Source organism: Idiotropiscis lumnitzeri, chromosome 13 (genome assembly GCF_059441095.1).
Source record: "Idiotropiscis lumnitzeri isolate Australia: NSW breed Sydney's pygmy pipehorse chromosome 13, RoL_Ilum_1.0, whole genome shotgun sequence".
NCBI lineage: Eukaryota > Metazoa > Chordata > Actinopteri > Syngnathiformes > Syngnathidae > Idiotropiscis > Idiotropiscis lumnitzeri.
In genome coordinates, this window is record NC_142403.1 from 12,168,773 (window position 1) to 12,186,441 (window position 17,669).

General features: G+C 40.7%; 3 protein-coding genes and 2 long non-coding RNA genes across 6 annotated transcripts; all 5 read left to right on the forward strand.

Moving 5' to 3' along the window:
- The first annotated feature begins 206 nt into the window (after positions 1 to 206).
- Positions 207 to 1,460, forward strand: LOC148324393 (uncharacterized). The gene is made up of 3 exons (XR_015846261.1): positions 207 to 315; positions 527 to 580; positions 1,406 to 1,460. It is a non-coding gene; the product is annotated as an uncharacterized LOC148324393 (long non-coding RNA).
- A 1,452-nt stretch (positions 1,461 to 2,912) lies between these two features.
- LOC148324394 (uncharacterized) lies at positions 2,913 to 3,307 on the forward strand. The gene is made up of 3 exons (XR_015846289.1): positions 2,913 to 2,967; positions 3,125 to 3,169; positions 3,255 to 3,307. It is a non-coding gene; the product is annotated as an uncharacterized LOC148324394 (long non-coding RNA).
- A 208-nt stretch (positions 3,308 to 3,515) lies between these two features.
- On the forward strand, positions 3,516 to 5,439 carry LOC148324395 (uncharacterized). Of its 2 annotated transcripts, none has more exons than XM_088313919.1 (9): positions 3,516 to 3,570; positions 4,096 to 4,140; positions 4,219 to 4,272; positions 4,358 to 4,402; positions 4,509 to 4,562; positions 4,666 to 4,773; positions 4,853 to 4,906; positions 4,987 to 5,040; positions 5,299 to 5,439. In XM_088313919.1, exons 3-9 carry the CDS (start codon positions 4,232 to 4,234, stop codon positions 5,345 to 5,347), a joined length of 405 nt encoding a protein of 134 aa, XP_088170045.1. In that variant the 5' UTR covers positions 3,516 to 3,570; positions 4,096 to 4,140; positions 4,219 to 4,231; the 3' UTR covers positions 5,348 to 5,439. The 2 variants fall into 2 exon arrangements, with proteins under 2 accessions (XP_088170045.1, XP_088170044.1); XM_088313918.1 differs by having other exon boundaries at positions 4,358 to 4,394.
- LOC148324396 (uncharacterized) lies at positions 5,302 to 8,576 on the forward strand. The gene is made up of 14 exons (XM_088313917.1): positions 5,302 to 5,343; positions 5,433 to 5,478; positions 5,859 to 5,903; positions 6,007 to 6,060; positions 6,133 to 6,186; positions 6,267 to 6,320; positions 6,835 to 6,888; positions 6,967 to 7,020; positions 7,096 to 7,140; positions 7,270 to 7,314; positions 7,966 to 8,073; positions 8,154 to 8,207; positions 8,301 to 8,346; positions 8,529 to 8,576. Exons 4-14 carry the CDS (start codon positions 6,058 to 6,060, stop codon positions 8,552 to 8,554), a joined length of 543 nt encoding a protein of 180 aa, XP_088170043.1. The 5' UTR covers positions 5,302 to 5,343; positions 5,433 to 5,478; positions 5,859 to 5,903; positions 6,007 to 6,057; the 3' UTR covers positions 8,555 to 8,576.
- Positions 8,577 to 8,710: 134 nt separating this feature from the next.
- Positions 8,711 to 16,713, forward strand: LOC148324397 (uncharacterized). Its single transcript, XM_088312326.1, has 26 exons — positions 8,711 to 8,780; positions 9,505 to 9,558; positions 9,618 to 9,725; positions 10,036 to 10,086; positions 10,356 to 10,409; positions 10,481 to 10,534; positions 10,658 to 10,711; positions 10,817 to 10,924; positions 11,007 to 11,060; positions 11,391 to 11,471; positions 11,543 to 11,596; positions 11,668 to 11,721; positions 11,824 to 11,877; positions 12,448 to 12,501; positions 12,893 to 12,946; positions 13,018 to 13,071; positions 13,141 to 13,194; positions 13,267 to 13,320; positions 14,184 to 14,201; positions 14,430 to 14,492; positions 14,582 to 14,722; positions 15,088 to 15,232; positions 15,305 to 15,411; positions 15,873 to 15,956; positions 16,028 to 16,225; positions 16,438 to 16,713. The coding sequence occupies exons 3-26, from the start codon at positions 9,648 to 9,650 to the stop codon at positions 16,588 to 16,590; spliced, it is 1,875 nt and encodes a 624-aa protein (XP_088168452.1). The 5' UTR covers positions 8,711 to 8,780; positions 9,505 to 9,558; positions 9,618 to 9,647; the 3' UTR covers positions 16,591 to 16,713.
- Positions 16,714 to 17,669: the final 956 nt, after the last annotated feature.

Sequence of the window (17,669 nt, forward strand, 5' to 3'; positions counted from 1 at the left end):
CTTGAAAGTTGCGATGCAAATCAAAAAATATTCTTGTTAGTTTCTTTTAGATCTTCTATCTGTTTGTCAGTTGGATTTTTGTCTTTCTTGGCATTTAATGTCAATGAAAATGCTGTAACTCGCAGTTTTTGTTTTGTCATTATGCAAAAATTCCAAACAATGAAATTATTGAGGGCATAATGTGCTTTTTTTCCCCACTTTTAGGGTGACAAAGGTGTGATTGGAAGAACTGGACAGACTGGATCCATAGGCCGCATTGGTCCACCTGGGACATCCACTATTGTTTTAATTGAAACATCTGAGGAGGAGTGGGAGGTAATCAAAGTTAAAACTGCTTCTGTTGCGCTGGAAATCAATGTGACCCGCTCATTTTGATCGCAACTGGAAAAATAAGTTATTCCATCTCATTTTCTCAAAGGAAAAAAATCAATTACATTAAGCGAGTTTTTTCAAGTCCTGTGTGTGTTTGATGTGATAAACTGAAACATGTTTATTTTTATTTGTAATGTTTGTGTTGTAACTTCAGAAGCTAAAGGGGCCTCCTGGACCTCCCGGACCTCGTGGCAATATGGGACCAATCGTAAGTAATAATATAAGAATTACTTTTTTTTTTAATTGATTTGGTGCCTTGACTTATGAGTATAATTTATATCTAAAAAACAACTTTCCCCATTTTGATAAATAGAAATGCCTTAATCTGTTGCAGCCTTTGGCCTCAATGCCTAACAGCGTATGCCTACCAGTATTGTTAAACAGTATTCTTTGTCCAAATGTGTTGCTGTATAGTTTATGGCTACGTTCGCACTGCAGGAAATAATGCCCACTCATTTGCAGCTCTAGGTGGACATTAGCATAGTCCTGAGTCCTGCTCTGCCCCACTCTGTGGTGTTCCTCAGGGTTCAATTTTAGGGCCCTTGCTCTTTTTATTGTATTTGGGTTCCATCTTAAGAAAGCATGGCATTTCCTTCATTTCCAAATCTATGCCGACTGAACGAAAGGCCATTTTGTCTGGAGGACATCATGGCTACTAACTGGAGCTCAAAGGAGGGAGCACATAACTCAATTCCCTTTGCTGGCTCCCTGTAAATTTTAAGTTCATTATAAGATTATTTTATTTGTCTATAAATCTAGAAATGTTCACACCTCACCTTACCCCTCTGAGCTCCCCCACCCCTCCAGTGCCTCTGGTCAGAGGACATGACACAACTGGAGGTACCGAGGACTCAGTGGAAGCACAGTGGATCAAGTTTTTCCTATGACTAGAATTTACTTGAGAATGTCTGGCCAAATATATGCCTCCAATTTTGTGAGAATTCTTGGAGGACAAAATGTTTTCAGATCCCTGAAAAATCTCATCACACCCATACAAAAACTGTATGTATATGTATCTGCTTTTGTCTCTAAGGGTTTGCCTGGAAATACTGGGAAGCAAGGCCGGAAAGGAATTCCAGGAATAATCGTAGGTAACGCGTTACTTTCAATCTAATAATCATTAAAAAAAAAATTTAAAAAGGTTTTGTCTTCACAACATATGTCATTTTGTGCTTTGTACCTCAGGGTGTCCCCGGGCCTCAAGGTACGCCAGGGCCACAAGGCCGACCAGGCAACGATGGAACTCCTGGGGCGAATGCAGAACCAAGACCCCCAGGCTTGCCTGGAGAACAGGTATCGCTCCTGAACTATTTAATGAAAATATTATTGCAAAAATTGAAAATTTTTTATTATTTTACCGGGTACTTCCTTTGTGAAGTTGAACATTAGATTTTTGTTTTCAATGTTTTGCATTCTTGACTCTTTAGGGACCCCAAGGCTATAGTGGAGATCAAGGCAACAAAGGGGAGCTGGGTGAGTGGGTAAGAATGTCTTGAACTTCCAAAGAGTCCTTACGAAAAGGATAAGCCTCCTGACAAGTGTTACTTGTTCCTGAGAGATGCGTATGAAGATACAGCAGAAAAAATGCATTTGATTGTATTTTGTTGATTAGCGATATGCTTTTATTGCCTTCAGGGTTATGAGGGAGAGCCTGGTCCACAAGGCAATAGAGGTGGAAAAGGAGTCAAGGTTGAAGCAAACATCCACCACACACTTGGCAATATATCGCAGTGATTTGGTTACTGTAATCTTTCATTTGTTGTAACTAGGGGAATAAAGGCGTCAGAGGTATCGTTGGGATTCCCGGTTACTTGGTAAGACAACTTTACACCTGAAATACATCATGATACATGCTTTAAAAGCTTTTTTTTTACAATTTAAAACGGCTCCCAGGTGTCTCAATAGTCTGCGTCCCGCTTTTGTCGAAATAGCCAGAGGATAAAGAATTGTCGCACACTTTACACCCCATGATTTTGTCTTGCTGAAATTAGCCCATTTGAGATGTTTTCTGGGGAATTGAGCCTGCAGGAGCGGAGCCCCACAATGTTGACAAAAAAAAAAAACTATCGTACATAAATCCAAAGAAGCCTTTTCACTCGATCATGGAGACAAAAGTTCATATATTACACTGCGTAAATGTGAACTCAAAACAATGAGACATTTTTAAAAATCTTGTAAAATATTTATTTGGTCGTTTAATTTGACACTTTATGCATGGCCCAGTGATGCAGCTACGTGCATACAAGCACACTTTTGAACATTTCACCCACTGCATAGAACATTTTGTACTGTTTTATTTTCTGATCACTTGCTCTGAATAACCTGCGAGTGCAATAACGTAATTGGTCATAATTTGTGGAGACTAGATTAGCTTTCTACTTTTGCCTTCTCCTTTTGATCATGTCAACTGTATTGACCTAAGACCTCTCTCGACCTTTTCCATCCTTTCAATTTTTATTTGCATAGCTTTGTTGCTTTTTGTTGTTTATCTGTTCAATAAGTCAAATCAAATGTATGATCTGAACTGTCTTTTGTTTGAAGGGAGTAGTAGGAGCTCGAGGTCCTCCAGGTTTCCCCGGAGCATCAGGACCACGGGTTAGTGCAGCTCGATAATCGTTAAATGATTGCTGTTTTTACTTCCTGTTTTTTTGCATCCATACATTGTTTTATGTTTGTCAGATATTTTTATTTTTTGTAGAAGTGGACATGTTTGGAAAAATAAACGATTTGATATGCTTTTGAATGTCTGCAGGGACCGACCGGTGCGATCGGCTTTGGCGGACCACCAGGCCCACATGTACGTGAGGAAAAGCACAGCACTTCTTTTTAAGTTGTGAGGTATCCACTTTGTGTTTTTAACGATGAGCTAATGTGACTTCCAGGGCAAAATGGGCCCAAGAGGTCGAAAAGGCGTCCCAGGAGTAAAGGGACCTCCTGTAAGTTCACAAGCACAACTTGTCATATTCATGAATTATTAGAAGGATAATCATAATTTGACTGTTTGTTGTCAGGGTCAACAAGGTGAAATTGGTCTTAGAGGAGCAGTCGGACTACAGGTGATGAACTACAATCATGATTTTATGAATAAATAATGACAAAATGCATGACATAGTACTAAACTATGGCTCGATATTTTGCTTTTAGGGAGAGGCTGGTCCCGTCGGAAGAATTGGGTTTCCGGGAATACGTGGTCCTCAGGTAAAACTAAGCTGTAGAACTTTATTCAGTAGGGCTGGGTATCGATTCAAATTTCCAAAATCGTTTTTATTCGATAATCAAGAGCCCGATTCAATATGATTTTTGATTCATGATTCACTTTGATTGATTTTCCATTCAATCAAGGATTTGACCCAAAACAAAACCGTAAATATATCTGCCTTCATACTTGTTGGCACCGACATTTTCTTATGATATGCTACTAATCGCGTAGTTACAAGATCTCGCGTCACCTGAGAAGTCGCGCAAATTTGAGGGGGGAAAGACATTATTGAAAGTATCGATATATGGTTTTATGAATCCATATTGGGCTATGAAAAGGAAAATTGACGAGAATCGATCTATTGATTTTTTTTTTTTTAAACCCAGACTTATTTAGTACATTGACTGTACAGGCAATATCTTAAGTAGCAACTGTGAAGTGTTTATTTCGACTACATTCTTAGTACTTGTTTCTTTTGTGTCTGCATGTGTATAAAAAAAATGACTTTTTTTTTTTTTTTTCAGGGGAACCCTGGACCTGTTGGGCCTCCTGGTCCAAAGGGAGACCCTGTAAGTATAGCAACCCAACAGGTGCCGATTAATTTCCAGTCAGCATATACACACTGTGCGTCTTTGTGCCTTCCTCAGGGTGGTCTAGGAGATGAAGGAGACATCGGGGAACCTGGACCTGATGGACTTTACGTAAGATGACAAGACGGGTACATAAGCATTCATTTTGAGACGCTTGGAGTTCAATGTGTTTTTCTTTTCACTGCATTTATTTCAGGGAGCCAATGGGAATGCCGGATTGCCTGGACCCTCAGGTGATCCCGTAAGATTATTTAAAGCAATTTTACTCTTGACTAAACTGTTTAGAGTCATGTCATTTTTCGTGATCAATTACATTTTTTTTTGCCTGTGTGTTGGGAATTCCGCAGGGCGCCAAGGCCTTCCGCGGTCAAAGAGGTGCTCCAGGATTCAAGGGTGACATGGTAGGTTCTTGTTTCAGCTCATCTGGACTTTACTGTTCCAGCAATTCCTTAATTGACTGACAAACGCGATAAAGGTTTAGCACCTTGTTCTGCTTTTACGCAGGGGCCCCCAGGTCCTCCCGGGAAGGCAGGATACAAGGGACGTCGAGGCCCGACGGGACTCGAAGGACTTGGAGGGCCAACAGGACCGGGCGGACTTGCTGGATCCAGCGTGGGTAGAAACTGAGCGATTAAAAGCGTGCATGCTGGACTTCTGTAAAAACTCTAAAATAATCAGGTTTTGCCTCCAGGGGATGGACGGCATCATGGGAGAGCAAGGCAAGCAAGGCAAAGACGGGCCGAAGGTTTGTTGAAGGAACTTGCGTAACTTGTGACTGCATGGACATGTTTTTTCTTGACTTCAATTACGTTAATGTGTTTGTAGGGAGATAGGGGCCTTGCAGGCATTCAGGGAATTGCTGGACCACGAGGAGACAAGGTTGGACAATAAATGAGTCAATGTTCACATTTTTTTTTTTTTTTACCTAATATCACTTTTATTTGTAAGAAATACCACTTAGGGAATTATTTGAAACAATGCATGACCAATTCTGCTTGAAATTATTGTTTTGATTTGATACCTACCAATTTTGTTACTCCCATAATTTATTCTAGTCTGCATTCAATAATTTCTGAATTTCAAAAGAGTTGAACTGCTTTATAAATATGCTCAAATAAATGTCAATGTTTCACGAAGGGGCGAGAGGGGCGTTCTGGATTTTCGGGAATGCCTGGCCCTTTTGTGAGTGTAACACCCTGCAAATCATGAGTTGTTTACTTTACTGTCAAATATAAATTATTATCAGTAGTCTTGCATTGTTTTTCTTGCAGGGACAGATGGGAAAATCTGGAGAACGAGGGCACGAAGGAGAACCTGGTATTAAGGTTCTTATGTGTCTAAACTTCTTATTCCGAGCTCTCCTGCCACACTTAAAACATATGCTTTTAAAACAAAGAAAAAAATTCAAGTTGCTAAATTGTCTATAGGTGGGAATCTGAGTTGTTGTTTTCCTGTGTCAAAGACATGCAACCAGAGTCGGCAAGTGACGCAGTGTCGCCCCCTGCTGTCTCTTCCCACGCATATGATGAATAAAATAAAAAAATAAAAAAACAGTGATGGCCACTTGACACTATTTTGGACTGCGCTGTCCTTGATCCACGATCTGGGTGCCCTTACATCATGCTCCCTCCGTCCATATTCATAAAATATTTATCCTGGACTTGAGTTATGAATTCGTATTTGACCTTTCTGTCCAGGGAAGACCGGGAGTCCCAGCCACAAGTGGGCCAAAAGGCCTCAAGGTGACGTTGCTGTCTATTGCAAGAATTTGTGAATCTGATTAGAAAAAAGTCTTGCAATTGAGTGGGAGTGAATTACGAGAAAATTATTTCTTTCCTCTTTTAGGGTTTTCGAGGTTATTCAGGAGCCGGAGGACAAGATGGAGTTGATGGAGTCATGGTGAAACCAGTTGCAAAAAGACTGCTTTCCATTGATATTGTTTGTATAATAATCAATATTTATTTCCATTAGGGACTTGTTGGTGCCAACGGAATAACCGGAGACACTGGACCTTCAGGTCCAAAGGTGAGTTTCTTTGACTGAAGTGTGCATGAATGTTCGCAACTAGAGTGGAAATGGTCTTAATGTATGCTAACATTTGACAGGGATTTTCAGGGAAGACGGGCGCAAGTGGCCTTCAGGGACCTGTAGGGACCAATGTGAGTGTTTTGTCCAGTCCAACACATTTTGCAGAGAAGCCTGACCATTAGTGATGGGCATGACGGTTCTTTTAAATGAACTGAATCATTAGAATCAGCTCATTAAAAAGATTCACTGAATCGTTCACGCCCCCCTACTCAAAACGCCCTCTAGCCCGGACAGGGATGAAGTCAGTTTAAAAAAATAAATAAAAATCGTGCTCAGCCTGATGTTGCAGGAATTGGAATTGGTGCATTTGTATTGTTATTGTTATTATATTTATTACAAATTTTACAGCTGTAATGTATGAACGAACGAGAGTGGCAGTACGTTCACTCACTGACACTGGCTTCTGATTGGTCATTCGAGTTGATTGACAAAATGCGCGTCCCTGAGCTAAAATGTACTGAAAAAAGAACGAATTACTTGAGGAAGTGGGAAGAGATCCCTCTCAGTCATTGAAAAGATACATTCTTTTTGAATGAATCATTCAAGAACGACCCAACACTGACTTTTATAAACATGCAATTCCAGGGAGAAGCTGGAAGTCCGGGAATGAATGGAATACCTGGGAAAATGGGAACCAAAGTGAGAAACTGCGATTCTATATTTCAAACTGACTTGAAGGGGAGCCAGGATGATATTCTGTTGAAAATATTGTTCTAGGGCACAAAAGGAAAACAAGGACCTAAAGGACGAGTAGGGATGGAAGGAGACAAGGTAATTAAAGCCAAGTTCACCGCATTTGTGTTTACATTTTTTCATTTCAATGTTTTTTTTTTCTTTGATGGGAAGGGCACGAGAGGTCTTAAGGGGCCAAGAGGGAAACCTGGTCCCCCAGTAAGCATAGTATAGTTTTAATGTGTAGATTTTTCATATTTAAATTTTCTACTTTATTTTTTGAGATACAACATGCAAACCACTGTCTTCGCCGCGTCTTCATTCACATCACGTCTCAATGTCCTTCAGGGCAAGATGGGCCTGGCAGGACCACGAGGACACGCCGGACCGCCAGTATGATCATTACAGGGATTCATTCATCTCGTCAACTGTAGTCCACTTTCTGTCATCAAATTGTCTGGTGCATTAAGACTATGTGAAAGAAAATGACCTCGGTCTTCCTGAGGCGTAGCGGGGTCTTGCAAATTCCCAAACACAGTAAAATAGACTTGTCCAGGCACAAAATTGAATCCAGTTTTCACGCCGAGCACACGTGCGTCTGTCTATGAATATTCAATCCCAGTTCTCAGCGGCTTTTTTGGGGGCTAATCAGTAAGAAGGTGTTTGTTTGTTTTTTTTTAAATGGCGCTTTTAATCCATGTTGTGAAGTTAAGTCAATATTATGTTGCCATGTTATGTTCCATTTCAACCACAGCATCGGAAATCTGAGAGTATCTTCCAATTTTTCACCATTTCGAAGCCCGATTTCATATACGTGGCAATTTTTTTTTCGTTCATTAAAATTTGGCAGGCTTAACAGAACACTTTTCTGTGCTGTGTCGAATCATTTATGTTTTTAACTTAACATGGATTTTAAATGTTTAATTCTATGTTTTAAATAATAAAATCCAGTCATTTGCACTTATGCAGACAATCATAAAGTATGCTGTGTAATAATAATAAAAATAATAAGAAGAAATCCCTTGTCCTTTCTTCTCTTTGTAGGGTACACAGGGTAAGATTGGCGCTTGGGGTGAGGTTGGACCACGAGGCCGTCCTGGTGAACCAGGCTCACGTGGAGCTGTTGGTCCCACTGGAAATATTGGTTATCCTGTAAGAATTTTTTAGTAGCCACCACTTTAGAATTTAGAGTATACGAAAAACATGGAGATGTGTTCTACTTTCATGTTAAGGGTAAAGACGGACCCCTCGGATCAGTTGGCCCAGCTGGAGTCAAAGGTGGCAAGGTCATCTGTTTCGGCCTAATGTGATTAGATATTATGACAACGAATGCATACGAGCTGTGGAGGAGTAACTGTGCCATTTTTCTATTTCTTTAGGGAAGTCAAGGTGTTGTCGGAGACGAAGGGCCTGCGGGTCTCGATGGTGAGGAGGTAGATAGATTAAGACTGTTTTTTTTTTTTTTCAATAAGTGGCAAAACTTCTCCCCCACTTTAATGCAAGATTATTAACATTGATGAAGTTCCAGTCTGTCCATAAGCTTTAGTTGACAGTTTAAGTTAGGCCTTGTCAAGCAAAGTCGTCTTTAACGGGAACTTTCTTCTTAGGGTCCATCTGGAAACGGAGGGGCTGAGGGATCACCTGGACAAAACGGCACATCAGTGAGTTCATTTTAAATAAATAAATGTTTGAAATCTTGTGCACACACACACACACACACACACACACAACAATGATGACATTTATTTTAGGGTGATAAAGGAAGCAAAGGCCCCCCGGGTCAGCGAGGTCCAAAGGGAGCTGCTGGTGAACACGGTGTCCGAGGTCCCGAAGGAGTGAAGGGCCGTCCCGGAAAACAGGTTTTTAAAACACATCGCATTCGCTCAATGTTTCTTTAGTGGGAGTTAAAATGGTCTGACCGATGTTATATGACAAAATAAAATGTTGCCATAATTGTGTGGAGTGCAGAATCATTACTGTTTGTTTTTTATTTTTTTAATAGAATACAGTCAGAGTCCCACAATGGGAACATTTAAGATTAAAGATAACCCGCAAAATTTTCTTCACAATATGTTTGGTGTGTCTTCACTAAACTTCGCAAACACACGTGATGCGTTTGTTAGACACCGGTTAAGCAGCAAAATCCATCATTTACAGCAAAGAAGCAAAGGATATTTGAACACACACTGTGGAGCAACACATGTACAATAACAATACTCTCAAGCATATATTTTTGATCCTCTGCGAAGAACAACTAATATTAATGCAGCTTACCGAGAAGCTGATGACCATCTGCATGAACACTACAGTATATCCAACACGCCCGTATTGTCCGTAAAGGCGCACACACCAGAAGCAGTCGTGGCTATTTTACATTTGCTCAGCCTGCTGTGTTGCAAGGAGTCATTAATAGAGCTCAAGCATGACAGCCCATGGGCCAACAAGAACACATTTAAACGTTGAACTATGCTGGGGGAAAAAAGAAAATCGGCGCCAACTAGTTTACCAAGTAGCAGCGCCTCACCTGCCATTCATGCAGCATCGCTATTTGTTCGTTCTGCTCTCTTTTGTCTCATCTCACAGGGACATACTGGAGCACAGGGAGACAGAGGCAAACAGGGATCTCCCGGACTCAAGGTAAGTAAGTAAGATGTTTGGCTTGGGATGATGATATTTGTAATGCGAATGCTTTTCAGGGTGCACCAGGCCAAAGGGGTCTTCAAGGTATGCTTGGACACTTTGGACCAGGGGGGGACACTGGAAAACCCGGAAGCAAAGGGCAGAAAGGTCTTCAGGGACACACAGTTAGTATCTTGTTATTGGCTTAGTGATGTGCATGTTTCCCGTACTGCTTGTCCTTTCGAGTTTAACTTAAAGATGACTGAAAACTCTGACATTTATTTATTTATATGTTTTGCTGGTTTAGGAATGCTTTGTAAATGCATGAATCACTTTGTGTATAATTTCCTACTAAATATTCACAAGTCATATGCTAAAGCAGTAGAGAAGGATCAGTGCGGTGACATTTGAAGAAAACTGCATGAAAAACTCACGTGAGAAATGACGTCACCAAGATTACGTTTTCAAGTTCAACTTTACGTTCTATCATTTCAGGGCTCTCCTGGTCGCATCGGACTGTCTGGCCTTATTGGTCCTTCAACACCAGTAAGTAAGGCGGTGTTGGTTGATTGATTGGTTGATTGATTGGTTGACTGATTGGTTGATTTTGGGCCACAATGATCACTAGACCTCACCCCAAATGTATTTCTTCTGTGGTGTTGTCCAACTTAATTCAAGAAAATCACACACTCTCGATGAAGCGCAAATTCTTAAGAGAGGCATGCCAACAGATTGATATATATATATATAAAAAAAAAAAAAAGACTGCAATATTGTTCTGGGTGAGACCTTTTTTTTTCATGTTTTTTTGTTAGGCTTTTCCAGGCAAGAGGGGACCTGATGGTAATGCTGGGAATACTGGACCAAAGGTGAAATGTGTTGCACAATTCTGCGTGTATGATCAAGAGCTATCCGTTTTGAATATTTTGATGGTAATCAGGGCACTAGCGGAAAGCATGGCGAGCTTGGACCTCCAGGCGTTAAGGGAGACGTGGTGAGGTTTCATTATGTCACTCTGGACAAGCATTCTTTATTGATTGATTATCTACTTACTATGACCACAGTGATGCACTTGTTGTTTTGTTTTTTTGTGTAAACAACCTTGTGAACGTCACAGGGAATAAAGGGCGAAAAGGGGGCAAAAGGAGAGCCTGGAACTCAAGGCACAATGGTGAGATAGCTGATGTATCAACGGATTGTTGCTTTATGCATTCAGCATGGTCACATAACACGAATTGAGAATCATATTATCCATACTTTTGTTTGTTTTTTTCAGGGTAAACTGGGAAGGATCGGCTTTATGGGCCATTCTGGTTCTAAAGGTCAGCCTGGAACTGCTGGTCCTCCTGGACTTCCGGGAAATAAAGGAATTCATGGGGCAACTGTAAGAACACAACAATGCAACTATTGCGGAACTGAATTGTTTCAATGTTGTGTGCTACAATGTGGATGTTTTCATTATGAAGGGATTGTCAGGTCAACCTGGTAATAAGGGGAGCAAAGGAGCACGGGGAAAAACGGTGAGTCAACAGCATGATTATAAACGATTAAAATAAAATGATGAGAACTTGGGGGGGAAATTTTGAATTAATTTTCTCCACACACTTATTTTATTATGTCTTCAATCGCAAGCCGATCATGTAACTATAAACTCTGGCACTAAAGTAAAAATTAGCCATAGCAGTCAAAGCAGTCTGTACTGTCTTCGGTTTTTATTAAGACGTCACGAAAGGATCCGTCCTTGAGTTTATCCTTGAAACTCACGATCAAAAAAAAAAAAGTTTCAATGAAATTGATGTTTGATGTTCTGCTGCACTTGAATGTGTCATCTCATGACGTGTCTTTATTAGGGAGCTAAAGGCCCACCAGGCGACCGAGGACCAGTCGGGGGACGTGGAATATCTGCAAGTATCCCCATTGATACATGGCAGTAAACGCAATACATGCAACCATTATGCACAAATAAACAGATGTGCACCCCTTGTGACTGTGTTATCTTCAGGGTTTGGATGGTTTGGACGGATTACATGGGGTTCAGGGTAATGAAGGATATCCGGTAAGAAAATGATGGCAGGCTGTCAAATGTAATATTCAATCATTTTCCTAAAATGGAGTTTATCTCCAAAGGGAACGACTGGCCGCACAGGAGCACCTGGACCTCAGGGCAGGCCTGGTAAACAGGTAAAAAGCACTACAATACTTTGACCTTTTTAATTTCGAGCGGGGGGGGGAGCAAACAATTTTCATGAATAATTATGGAAATTGCATTTTAAAATATTTTAGGGAACACCTGGACCACCTGGTCTAAGAGGAAACATTGGGAAACAAGGCATTAAGGTAATTTCAGTCAGTCAACAGTGGAAGTTCTAGATGGAATCAAAGAGGGGCATCTTAGAAATTAGTCTAATACAATCTTAGGGATCATACAGATAACGTCTTGATTATCAGTTTAAAATGCAAAACATAATGAAATCTGGCAATTTTTCTTTCTTTTTTGTCCGATAATGTTTGCACAGCAATTTGTCACAATGCAAAGTTCATAGTCATAGTTGTGACCGCTCCAGACACTAATGACAAAAGAAACAGCAACTTGCACACAAGAAGTGTAAAAAAAGAAGAAAGAAATGCATGTATGCAAAACATCCTTTCAAGCCGTCCCATTCAAATATGTTTTGCACGTCGGCCTCACAGTTCAGGAGTTTGAAGTTTGAATTCCCAAATGGCCATTTTTGGTCCATTAAAAACAATGAATGAATGTCAACTCATACGCTGCCTCTTGCCTCAAATCACTCGAGACGAACTCCAGCTCACCTTGACTTTGATGGTGAGAGGCATGAAACAAAATGAATATATGTATGGACAGTGCCACCATATATATTGTTTACTGCATCTAATTCACTCTTTTAGGGCGAAACTGGACCGGCTGGAGAGAGAGGACCTCCCGCACCCATGGGGCCGAAGGTACAGGAGTTAGTTGAAACTGTTATGTTGACGTCAGTATCAGGGCTGAACGATTTATCGTTTTGGGATCGAAATGGCAATCTCACACAACAAGATTTTGAGATCATCAAAGCTGCATTTTCTTTTCAAGGGCTCTTGTGCCCCATGCTCACGAAGCAGGTCGCCCGTAGTCCCGGAAGTAATTTATTTTGCCGCTGCTTGAATGCTAGGCGCCTTGCTCTCAGCAGCACCGACTTTATTTGTACGATATGCAAGTCAAATATAGCCACAACCTATGAACACAAATGTTGTATTTCAATCAATACATATCGATTTTTTTTTCCTAAAATCGTTCAGCCCTAGTCAGTAGTGCCATGGTCTTTTTTTTTTTTATATATATTTTTTGACACAGGGTATCCCTGGACTGACAGGAGAGAAGGGCAATGCGGGACTAAGCGGTGCCAAGGTAGATTTATCCTACTAAGATATAATATGTTGTCAAAAGAGCAACCTTTCTATCAATCTGCTCACTTCCAGGGTCTCCAGGGTGAACAAGGATTACGGGGTCCAGTTGGTCCAGCAGGGATAAAGGTGGCCCAAATAATTTGATGCTTGTAGATTGACTAGATGATTGATGTTGATCTTATCTGGTTATTTTAGGGGAATTTCGGTCCGCAAGGTGCGAAAGGTGTAACGGGCCAAAAAGGAAAGCAGGTACATTTTGATTCAATTTCTCGTCGCGTTACTTTTCTGTGAAGTGACTCATTAGCGCTTTGATTTTTGCAGGGGGCAACTGGACTTGGTGGTCCACCTGGACAAAAAGGGCGTCCTGGACTCTCTGTAGGTTTTGTTTCAAAGGACTTCTCAGTATATACTTTACAACGAGGGTGACCTTAGAATAGATTGTAAAAGAAGATAGTGAAACGACAAGCCTTCGTCAACATTAGAGAGGATAACTGCGCAAACGTCTCATGGGCTCAAAATGAATGGAAAGCAGCAAAAAAGTGAAAACTGAAAATACAGCACATAAAAATGGTAAAATCACTAAAAGCTATCGAAGATGTTTGGATTAAAAATGGGGAAGTATAGTCCAGCATGACATTAAATCAGTGCTTCTCAATTATTTGATGTTACGCCCCGCTCCCCAGCAAGAAAACAATTCGCACCCCATGCCACCACCCACTGTCCACCGCAACTATAAATAATCACATTTTTGTTGCCAAACAAACCTACTCTGTAGAGTTAATACTTGCTGCCCACAATGAACAATGAAAGCGACACTGCCATCTACTGGAGTGGATGTGCAATTACACTTTTTTTGTAGTACAGCAGAAAAAAAGCATGTTCCCCAGGGTCACACGCGCCCCCCTCAGCATTGCACCCGCCCTCCCTCGAAGTGGGGCCCGCTCCACTATTTCTGAAACAAACAAAGAAATTAAAAAAGAGTGAATTGTTTGCAAATCATTACATCATCATGAGGTATTGTATTGCATTGTTTTTAAACAACCGGTCGCAAGGCAAGTTTATTCCACTGTAAATTCCATGCGCTGCATTTATTATCACTTTTTAAAGGGGGCCTTGTTTTTATTTCAATATATTTAGAGAAATCATTTTGCTAACCAGAGAATGAGCATTTTCATTTTCAAGTAAATATGGAAATAGCAACTTGAAACATTTTTTATTTCTGTTCTGTCTTTCTACAGGGTCAAATTGGAAAGAAGGTGAGAGATTATGTTCAACAATTTTTTAGTTGAGAGGATCATTGGCAAAACAAATTTTTTGTTTTGACTTGGATTGGCTAATGTATGCAACATTAGATTAGCAGTTGTGATCAATTTAGCTAATAGAACGTGGACAATCTGTAAACATACTCCTCTTCTCAGATGATCTAATCTAGTCTTTCTATTTTGCCCCTACATCTTAATTAACCGTCTTTTGGTCCTTTCCAGGGAATGAAAGGTATCCCAGGCAACAGTGGAACAAAGGGCGTTAAGGGCAAGCGAGGACCCCCCGTAAGACTTTAAGATCAAGCAAATTATATATGAGAAGCTGTGAATGGTACTCGTAAATTTTCGGGCTCTTCCTCTCATTTAATTTTCAGGGAAAAGCAGGTTTGCCCGGCAAAAGTCAATTTCCTTCCAAATCTGAGGCGAAACCAACTGAAAGAACAAAATTCAGCACGGAAAATAAGTCTGAAGGGAGACACGAGTCAACACTCCCGACGATACAAGGACAAGAAAAAGTAGGTATAAGATTTTTTTTTTTCAACTCTCGACTTTATTTGCATATGATGCTCGTTTCGCTATACTGAATTAGTAGCGACTTTAATTTCTGTTGCCCTCATGACACCGACGTCCAATGCAGCAGTTGTCATACACCAAATGACCAAGGCCAAGACAGACAAGGAGTCTGAAACATGGCCGCAAAGCATTGGGGAGGACATTTTCTCATTGATCGGATTTTTTAGTGAGACCGCTATTCAATTTTTACACCTGCAACTGCCCTTGCCGTTCCTCGCCACACTACCGTCTGACTGAATGTTAACCATCATCATTATCATCATCATCATCATCATGTGACTTGACTAAATAACAGATTCCTCTGTAGGAGTCAAGTCGAGTGAAGCCTGCCCCAAACCTCTATCTGGATGATGAGGCAGACGACGAATCATTCAGCTGGCCGCAAGGCACAAAAGACGACCCGGGCACGTCCTGCTACGAGTTGGGTCTCATCCACCCGCATTATGACGACGGTGAGGACTCGAGCAGGCTTTTAATCGTATTGCATGCTTTCTTGGTATGCTTTCAAGTCCGTTCTCTTTCAGGTTACTTTTACATGGACCCCAACCAGGGTTGTCCCTATGATGCTTTGAGAGTGTTTTGTAACTTCACAGCTGGAGGAAGCACCTGTATTGACCCGTTGCAGTCGCAGGTAAGATTTCGTCATCAATCACGGGTTGTGTTTGAGCGTGACTTTGCTCATGAATCGATGCTCGGATAGCTCCCCTGTCAACCCGCACTACACCTTTGAAGTAAATTACAACCGGGATAGTGTGATAGTAAGGCTCTCTCTTCAGTTCATCATTGGATAAAAATTCCCACAGATGCATTCAAAGGACAGAGAGAGAGAGAGAGAGAGAGAGAGAGAGAGAGAGAGAGATGATTTCTTTATTGATAGGCAATAATGACAAATCTGTGACGTCAAGTTTTAACATCTTGATGAACTCAGGATAGGTTTCACTCACTTTGGTCTGGTCAATACAAATCAATTGACCTGATCTGAGAATGGAAGTTTCAGACATTTCTGGCCAGAACATGTAAAAAAAAAAAAAAAAAAAAAACTAAATAAATGCTGCATTATAAAATGTGTATCATGCATGTTTTGCTGTGGAGATAACATTTAGGTGGAATTTAGAAAAGCGCCAATCAAGCGCATCACCAATCCAGTGGTTTAGCCAGCAGCGCGGTGGTGACAAGGTAAAGCCGAACATTGTGGACTGAAAAACAAACGTGAGCGTCTATGCCAGAATGTGTTGAATGCTCCACAGTTTGATTACCTCGGCGCAGACGTTGTTCAACTGAGGTTTCTACGGTTACACAGCCTCACATCTTTCCAGCGGGTGACACTCAGATGGACATCCAATAACTCGGCGATGGACGCCACGAGTGACTTTGTTCACTTACTTGGAGACTGCAGTAAAGACATCCATTCAAACCACACCAAAGTGTCCACACAAGGGCAGGAGGTATTGATTTTATTTTGGTCAGTAAAACATCAGAATCAGAATTAGAATTCTGATCTTCAAATATTGAAGGAATATTTTTTCTTTTTTTGTAGATTAATTTGTATGATCAAATTTATAATATATAATCTGTGTGTGTCATCGATTCGTTGTTAATTCATCGATTTAATTTTGACACCACAATATGAAACTGTCTTGATGTTTGATGCTTGCAGGTGGAGGTGGTTGCGAAGGTTTGGGGCAGCACAGAGCTCCATCGAGGCGACATGGAGTTACTTCCTTTCAGAGATCTGGGACTTGAAATGGCGTCAATTTGGGCGCTCATGCCAGAAATTAGTGCTGATTTGGGGCCCGTCTGCTTCTTGTGACCAATCACAAGTGTGCGTGTTTCATAAAACGCCTGTAAATAACTATTGTCGGAATGTACGGAGTCTTGACCATGCACATTAGCGCTGCTTTCTTATTTTGTGTATATTTATTGAAAGAACATTGATAGAAGTGGATATATTAGAGCGCTTTGAAAATGTTCACGGCATTGGATGTTCAATGTGTTTGTTTGTGTGTATATAAATAAAAGTGAGTTGAGTGTGTATTTTTTCATACGGACTATCAGAATGAAATAATTATTAAATTAATAAAATCAAGTCACATCGATTGATATAATTTGAACTGAATTATTCTGAGGCGTTAATACTGAGTCTGATATTGTTCACAGAGCATGTTTGGGAGGACAATAAGTTTTCAGTGCAAACAAAACGGGTCACAGATAGGCAGCCTACTTCATGTAGGTAATAAAACCACCATCAAGGAAGTTATTAGGTTTGTACCGTCGGTATTTATTGAACATAGCATCATATCATTGACGAGCAAAGATAAGAAAAGCTCACATGACCTTACCGAGTCACAAGCTCCTCACATTTTTATTTGTTTTTAGGTTCTGTTTGGCAGTAATACAGCAAGCACCCAAATGTACATTTATGATGTACGTGTCTAAAATAGTATCTAGGAAAACGCAGTAGTTTTTGAAACGCGAATGGTTGAGGAATAACATGGTTGCATTCAAGCAGCTAGACAGGCCTTCATTTACACGGGAGCCGAAGCTTTTACAAGGAATTTAATACTTGACCACTGTGAGGTAAAAATGCGTGGAGAGATACGCTCAAGATGTCATTTGGCAAACATCATCGTGATCATCACCGACCAGGAAAAGGCCAGTGCGGAAATGTGGACGCAAAATAACAAACACAGATGCTCATAGTTTTCATAAATGTGCTCTTGTGTGGTTGTAGCAAATCATGTTGGAAATGCTTCGCTCATAAGACCAGCGTTCTTAAACACTGCTTTGCTTCTTTTTGAATATTATTCAAACTTGACTCAAAGCTCATGACACGAACTGAAATATGCTCTTGTACTTGTCCTTCAAAGAAACATTGAACAGAAACAGGAT

Coding starts and splice junctions, on each gene's coding strand:
- LOC148324395 (XM_088313918.1), top strand. CDS start 4,232: ATGAAGGAGACATCGGGGAACCTGGACCTGATGGACTTTAC. Junction 4,563..4,665: donor CAGGATTCAAGGGTGACATG/GTAGGTTCTTGT, acceptor GCTTTTACGCAG/GGGCCCCCAGGTCCTCCCGG. Junction 4,774..4,852: donor GCGGACTTGCTGGATCCAGC/GTGGGTAGAAAC, acceptor TTTTGCCTCCAG/GGGATGGACGGCATCATGGG.
- LOC148324396 (XM_088313917.1), top strand. Junction 7,021..7,095: donor TAGGGATGGAAGGAGACAAG/GTAATTAAAGCC, acceptor TTTGATGGGAAG/GGCACGAGAGGTCTTAAGGG. Junction 8,347..8,528: donor AGGGCCTGCGGGTCTCGATG/GTGAGGAGGTAG, acceptor CTTTCTTCTTAG/GGTCCATCTGGAAACGGAGG.
- LOC148324397 (XM_088312326.1), top strand. CDS start 9,648: ATGCTTGGACACTTTGGACCAGGGGGGGACACTGGAAAACCCGGAAGC. Junction 13,195..13,266: donor CGGGCCAAAAAGGAAAGCAG/GTACATTTTGAT, acceptor TGATTTTTGCAG/GGGGCAACTGGACTTGGTGG. Junction 15,957..16,027: donor AGCAGCGCGGTGGTGACAAG/GTAAAGCCGAAC, acceptor AATGCTCCACAG/TTTGATTACCTCGGCGCAGA.